This window comes from Poecilia formosa, unplaced genomic scaffold (genome assembly GCF_000485575.1).
Source record: "Poecilia formosa unplaced genomic scaffold, Poecilia_formosa-5.1.2 Scaffold516, whole genome shotgun sequence".
Taxonomy (NCBI): Eukaryota; Metazoa; Chordata; class Actinopteri; order Cyprinodontiformes; family Poeciliidae; genus Poecilia; species Poecilia formosa.
The window spans coordinates 285110-292535 of record NW_006800455.1 but is presented as its reverse complement, the minus strand read 5'-3'; the positions used below and the strand labels follow the sequence as shown (position 1 = coordinate 292535).

At 44.2% G+C, this 7426-nt stretch overlaps 1 protein-coding gene across 1 annotated transcript; it reads left to right on the top strand.

Annotated features, from left to right (window-relative positions):
* The first annotated feature begins 2548 nt into the window (after positions 1-2548).
* LOC107834082 (uncharacterized) lies at positions 2549-4810 on the top strand. The gene is made up of 2 exons (XM_016664837.1): positions 2549-3832; positions 4308-4810. Exons 1-2 carry the CDS (start codon positions 2979-2981, stop codon positions 4447-4449), a joined length of 996 nt encoding a protein of 331 aa, XP_016520323.1. The 5' UTR covers positions 2549-2978; the 3' UTR covers positions 4450-4810.
* Positions 4811-7426: the final 2616 nt, after the last annotated feature.

Here is a 7426-nt window from a genome sequence, read left to right as displayed (position 1 = left end):
CCTCCTATGCCCTCGCTCGTTTGCCCCAATCTTCAATCAGCGCTCCTCGAGCCTCACATAGTATCTAGCCTGCTTCAACGCGAGGTTTCAAAGGGATATATGATCGGCGCTTTTCGCTCCCCCCCTTTCTCTCAATTCCGCGTCAACCCCCTTGGAGTTGCCACACGGAAATACTCCGGTAAAAAACGTCTCATCCTCGACCTCCCCGCCCCTCACTGCGGTCCCCTCCCTAGCATTAACAGTCTCATTCCCAAGCCCCCCTTTTCTTTATTTAATCGGTTGATCACGCTATCTCTCTCATTAAAATTGCAGGACAGGGCGCGTGGCTCGCCAAAGTCGATATTATGGACGCTTTCAAAGTGATGCCAGTTAATCCCTCCGACTGGCATCTCCAGGGCGCAAAGTGGAAAGGTTCATTTTATTTCGCCGTGAGGCTTACTTTAGGCTGCAGGAGTAGCCCCAGCCTATTCAATAATCTCTCCGAAGCCCTGTGCTGGATACTCCTTAATGTTTCCAGGATCCCCGCTGTTCTGCACTTGCTAGACTATTTTCTACTCATCAACCCCCCCCTCTCAAGGCAAATTGTTCGAGGGCACTTGGCCACCTTCATTTTCTTAGTCAGAATCCATAGCTTTTTATGAAATAATCCCCATCGCCGTCGCCTGCTGCCTCTGGGGCCGCTACTGGAAAAGAAAACGCATCTCAGCTCTATGCGACAATGCTGCAGTAGTCCAAGCAATCAATAAAGGTCGCTCATCCTCTAACCCGATCAGGCCATTTATCCGTCGGATCACATGGCAAGCCATGACCAATAATTTCATCATCACAGCTCGACACGTTCCCGGTCATTCTAATTCTATCGCCGATGCTCTGTCACGCTCTAAATTTCAGGTCTTCCGCCAGCTGTGTCCAGATGCCGACCCACTCCCCTCGCCAATCCCCTCATTTCAGGACCTGATCCTGAATTAAACAGCTCCCTCTGCTCCAGTCAGCCCGTTTCTACATCAAAGCAGGCCTCGCCCCCTCCACTCTCACTTCTTACAACTTTGCCTGGCGCACTTTTGCCAAATTCTGCTCTGCTCATAATATACCTCTGTGCCCCGTTCACCTACCCTCTGTTCTCGCTTTCATCTCGTTCTGTTTTGATTATTGTCATTTTAAACCTCCCTATATTTGCAGTCTTTTGGCGGGAATTAATTTTTATTATAAACTCCGTCAACCCAGCATGTCATCCAGCCTCTTCTCTAACCCCGCAATCAGGCTTCTTCTCAGAGGGATAGTTAAACACAGCGTTCCTCTTCCCGATAATCGGAAACCCATCACTCTCCCTATTCTCAGAAACCTTTTAACGGCTCTCNTAGTGACACTGCCTAACAATATCAACTTAGCAACACGGAGACTACAACTACTGGAACGTAGATTAACAAAGGACCCAGATCTGAAAGACAAGTATGTTAAGGCAATGAAGTCAACCATTGATAAAGGATATGCAGAAGAAGTTCCAGCCTTGTCGCTCAACCACAATGATGACAAAGTTTGGTATCTCCCACATCATCCAGTGATTCATCCTTGCAAGCCTGGAAAGGTGCGAGTCGTCTTTGACTGCGCAGCAAAATATGATGGAATATCTCTCAATGACATCATCCACCAGGGCCCAGATCTAACAAACAAATTAATAAATGTGCCGATCCGCTTCCGACAAGGTCCTGTTGCCATAATGGTGGACATCGAGGGCATGTTCAATCAGATACATGTAACTCCAGAACACAGAGATGTGCTACGGCATCCCATGACATCCCACCTCTTTGGCGGAGTGTGGTCTCCAAGCGCAGCAAGCTTTGCATTGAGGAGGTGTGCATCAGATCATGCACATCTATATGATGCAGATACTATATCCACTGTAGAAAGAAACTTCTACATGGATGATTGCCTGAAATCCTCAGACTCACCCCAACAAGCCATCTGTCTAGCAGCACAGCTAATTGACCTACTTATGCAAGGAGGGTTTCGCTTGACTAAATGGACAAGCAATTCAACTGAGGTTCTACAGTCTATCCCAGAGGAGGAACATGCTAATCAAGTACCATTGTTGGACCTGGATGGAGATCCATCTTTGAAAAGAGCTCTGGGGTTGTTCTGGGACATAACAAATTACTGTATCACCTTCATCATCAAAGTCAAGAACAAACCCAACACTAAAAGAGGCATGCTAAGTACAATAAGCTCAGTTTATGACCCCCTGAGGTTAGTTGGCCCATTTATTTTACAGGGAAAGGCATTGTTTCAGGCACTGTCGCTTGAAGCTAGGTTGGGATGAAACCATCCCAAGTGACATTGCTGAGCAATGGGGCCGGTGGTTAGACGATCTACCAAAACTCTACAGACTACAGGTGCCTCGGTGTCTCAGACCTGAAGGTTTTACTGCAGATTCAGTCACCATGCAACTTCATCACTTCAGTGATGCTTCTGAATTGGGTTATGGTGCTGTTAGCTACCTTAGGGTTGTAAGCAACAATAACAAGTACTGTAATATTCTCTCTAGGAATAGGCTAGCTCCTGTCAAACCAAGTACTATTCCAAGACTAGAACTGGCAGCAGCTGTAGTAGCAGTACAGCTTGATCAGAAGATCTGTAAAAGCTTCGAGCTACCCCTCCCGGATTCTGTCTTTTGGACAGACAGCACTATTGTTCTGCATTACATCAGAAACGAAGAGAAAAGGTACCAAACCTTTGTTACCAATAGAGTTTCACAGATCCGAGAAGTCTCACAAGCCTCACAATGGAAACATGTCTACACAGAACTAAACCCTGCGGATGATGTTTCAAGAGGACTGTCTGCTGAAGAACTCACTAACAGTGAGCGATGGCTCAAAGGCCCTGCCTTCCTGTGGCAGGAAGAAGAATTATGGCCTTGCCAGCCTGAACTAGGAAGCTTACCTCCTGAAGCGGAGGTAAAGAAGTCAAGTCAGACATATGCAATGTCTTCTAAGCTCACCATTCAATCAGCAATTGACTGTTTCATTCAGAGGTATTCCTCCTGGCACAAACTCAAACGAGCTATTTTATTGATCCTACGAGCTAAGAATATCCTTCTAAAGAAGTTTGAACTCAGACTATATGCTCCAATAACACCAAACGAAATGAAACTGGCAGAGATTGCTATCATTGACTACGTTCAACGCACCCACTTTACTTGTCCAATGAAAGTAGAAGGCATCAGGAAGTTAACTCCAGTAAGACTCAGTGATGGATTACTCCGCGTTGGAGGAAGGCTCACCAATGCTCCAATAGCCGAAGCTGCAAAACACCCAGCGATTTTGCCTCGAAACCACCATATTAGCAAACTTATCATATGGCATTTTCACAAACTCACAGGTCATTCTGGAGTTGAAAGGGTACTTGCTGAGATTAGACAATTCTTTTGGATTGTCAGAGGCCGCATAGCAGTGAAGCAAGTCCTAGCACAGTGTATACCTTGCAAAAGACAAAAGGCTCCACTCAGTACTCAGTACATGGCTGACTTGCCCATTGATCGTGTGACTCCATGTAAGCCGCCTTTCACTCACGTCGGAATTGATTATTTTGGGCCCATTACCATCAAAAGAGGACGGAGTGAGGTGAAGAGATATGGCTGTCTATTCACTTGCCTAACTACCAGGGCCATCCACTTGGAGGTGGCGCACAGCTTGGACACAGAATCATTCATAAATGCTCTTCAACAATTTATGGCTCGTCGTGGGACGCCTCAATTGATACGCTCGGACAACGGGACGAACTTTGTTGGTGCCTGTCACGAATTACGGAAGGCTCTGGAAGGATGGAACCAGCAGAGGATTGAGGATCATCTACTCCAGCGAGAAACGCAATGGAAGTTTAATCCTCCTGCCGCCTCACATATGGGGGGTGTATGGGAGAGACAGATTCGTTCTGTGCACTCAATTCTTATGAGGGTTGCAGACTACAACAGACTTTGGATGATGAAGGATTAATGACACTTTTCTGTATCATTGAAAACATCGTCAATGGGAGACCACTAACAAAGTTGTCAGATGACCCTAGGGATGGTCAACCTTTGACTCCCAATGACTTGCTACTGCTGAGATCAGAGTGCACTCTGCCTCCTGGTCACTTTGTAAAAGAGGATCTGTACCATCGACGTTGGCGTCAAGTCCAGTATTTAGCAGATATTTTCTGGGCTCGGTGGGTGAAGGAGTACCTACCCAACCTGCAGCAGAGGCAAAAGTGGAATCACCATTCCAGAAACTATCAGGTCGGAGATCTTGTACTGATCCATACACGCCTCACAGTCAGTGGCCTCTTGGTTTGGTCACTGATGTCAACATTGGAGCTGATGGTCTGGTGCGATCAGTGCAAGTAAAGACTCATAGAGGCGCATACACCCGTCCTATACACAAGCTGTGTTTGCTAGAAGGAAATATGGATGAGTAGATTTACTTATTTTTCAGCTTGTGTGGGTTTTCTATACGCTACAGATGACTTTCACTCAATCTTATCACGATTACTGTAAACTGGTAGTCACCACTTTAAGTTCAATTATCAAAAAGGTAACAGAGATTTCATTTGAAAAGGTTTTTTTTCTTTGACAAGGTTAGAATTAAATAGTTATCTAAGGTTGTTACGTTCACCAATTTTTTCTGAGATGAACATCTGTAGAGTTCATCGGGGCCGGGATGTTGGATTCACTCCTCCCGTTCCACTAGGGGGCTCTATAGTTGCTTTATACTGGTATGTGTAGAAGAAGAAAATGAACTGCGGACCATTAGTGTACTTAGGTTGCCTAGCAACCACACTAACAAGCCTAACCTGCCATTTATTCATATCTTACCAATCTTACCAATGTTCATGAGTGTTGCCCAATGTGGTGAGTTATATATTAATGCTGTAAAGCTATGTTTAAGTTTGTGTCCTTTTGAATATCGCAATATTAAGTATTGACGTTTTGTTTGTCTTTTTATTTTTTTTACGTTATTTACAGTTTAACCGGCATGTCCGCGTAAAGCACTCGGCAATAAAAAAAAGAACAGTTACAACATCAATGGCTACCTTATGTTCTTTGCAACATAAAGTTAAACACACGGCAATTATGTCTAAAACCGGAGATTCTGCGGGAGAAATAGACCTTGCTACGCTAAAGAGGAAGAGAGGACAAGCGAAAGCAGCTGTAACTAAGATGATAACATCGGCAAATGAAAAAATCAGAGAAAATAAGCCGGAAGAATTAAAGTCAGTGCTGCAGAGCCTCGACCTAGCCCTTGCACAACTTCAGGAGGCACATAAATGTTATCATTCTCAGCTCACTGATGATATCGACAGAAAAGAGTCTGATGCTTATGAGAAGCTTATCTTAAGGAACAGTCATGACGTGCGTCATGAAGCTCTAGCCTGGCTTCAAGATGAGGAAGATGAAGCTAGTGTTAATCCAGACGTTGATGAAGAGTTGGGTGTNAAGTTCAATATGAGCTTGCAGGCCGGCTGCCATACGCCTAACAAGGTTCGATCAGCCTGCAGATCTCGGCTTCTTTGCCTCGCCTAACAAAGTTCGATATGAGCTTGCAGGCCCAGCTGCCATGCGCTGGGCCTGCCTGAGACTACTGCCATTGACCTGCGAGAATGGATGGAGCACAGAAGCCGGTGATGTGGGGCCCGTACTGGGATGAATGCTCTCAATCTTCAGGGTGCCTGTTCTCTCCCCCATCCCCCGGAGGCTACTACATGGAGCCATATCATCCGCCTTCACTGGTCTTGTACTCCTCTACTACCTCATCTCCAGCGATCTCTCCTACACATTTTTTAATGTCTACCATGCCGGATTATGGTACGGAGACTGGACCGCTTCATTCTATCCCTCAGGCGACAGCAGAGCAGGAGGAGGTTTCATCGCTGGTTAGCGGCTACTTCGGATCTTCACCGTTGCCTGCCGTACCTGAATACGGTACAGAGAGCGGGACTGCTTGAGTCTACCCTTCAACCGGTAGCAGAGCAAGCTAGCACCTTCTCCGGATCTCTGCCGCCCCCTCCAGCTTCTCCAGTTTCACATCAAGGCGAAGTTGACGGGTGGTTGTCAACTACGCTGGCGCTGTAAAAACAGCTCTGCTCCATTTATTCAAGCTCACCTGTTTGAAACACCTCAAAGAAACCTTTTATGGATGTGTAACTGACCACCCGAGTCAAAAACAGCATCAATGCCTGGAAATGCCTGAGGAGGATTATTACCAACTCCACTTCCCCCGCATTACACTACTCCTGACCCGTCGTTTAATTCCAGCTGTTTAGAATCTGTTGAAGCAGAGTCGTATAAATGTACAGGATCCGGTCGTCAAGATCATCGCAGAGACACTTTTGCATGAAGTGAAATCGGCATTCAGGATCCAGACAGCAATTGCAGAGATGTATGAAGGCATGAGTACTGATGAAAAGCTCAAAGAGCTCCATTCTGTTTCAGAGAGCTACTCTCAGGATGATAATTAACCGCTCACGTGTTGATCTCCATATAGTTTGTTTTTCTTAGTTTAGCTATTATTTTTTAAATGTTTGATTTTGAATCTATCACCTTTAAATGAAAATAAAGAAAATAATGTGTCCTCTAGTTTGATTTTCTCATTACTTTAATCAAATCAATAAAATTGTATTTGTATAGCACATTTCAGCAGAAAGGCATTTCAAGGTGCTTTACATAATTAAAGAAAAAAAAAATAACAGCATGTGACATTGAATAAACAGTAAAAAAGAGAGAGATTTTGAAAAAAAACAATTTTGTTACGGAATTTAAGCGCTTGTCGCCGGACTCCGCCGTCCGTTTAACACGGGTATTATCCAGGCCCCGTCGCCTGACAGGACGCAATTTACAGATTTTTAGTCAAAACGCTATTTGACAAGGATTCTTAAACCTCAGTTTTAGTCAAAACGCCATTTAAAAGAAATTAATAAATAGATAAAAAGTTAAGATAAAAACATTATAAACATCTAAGACAACAAAATCCACACTAATCCTAATTTAGCCATAAGCAACTCTAAACAGCTGGATTTTAAGTTGAGATTTAAAGGCCCCCAGTGTTTCCGCTGTTTTACAGTTTTCTGGAAGTTTATTCCAAATTTGTGGTGCATAGAAATTGAATGCTGCTTCTCCTCGTTTGGTTCTGTTCCGTACATTTCAACACCCCAGTTCCTACAAACCTGGGTGTTGAAACCCTGTTGATGATGTTTTGTAAGCAGTGATATTTCATATCTTCCAGACTGTCTCAAGCTGACATACATGGGCTTTTTTCTTTGTGATCTGAGACTGTATGATAGACATTTTATTGTAAAAAAATTAAAAATAAATAAATTACTGGTCACTGTTCTTACCAGAATTTTACCATAAAAATTATAGTACAACACACAAGGAAGTGTAAATTGTCAGCATTTC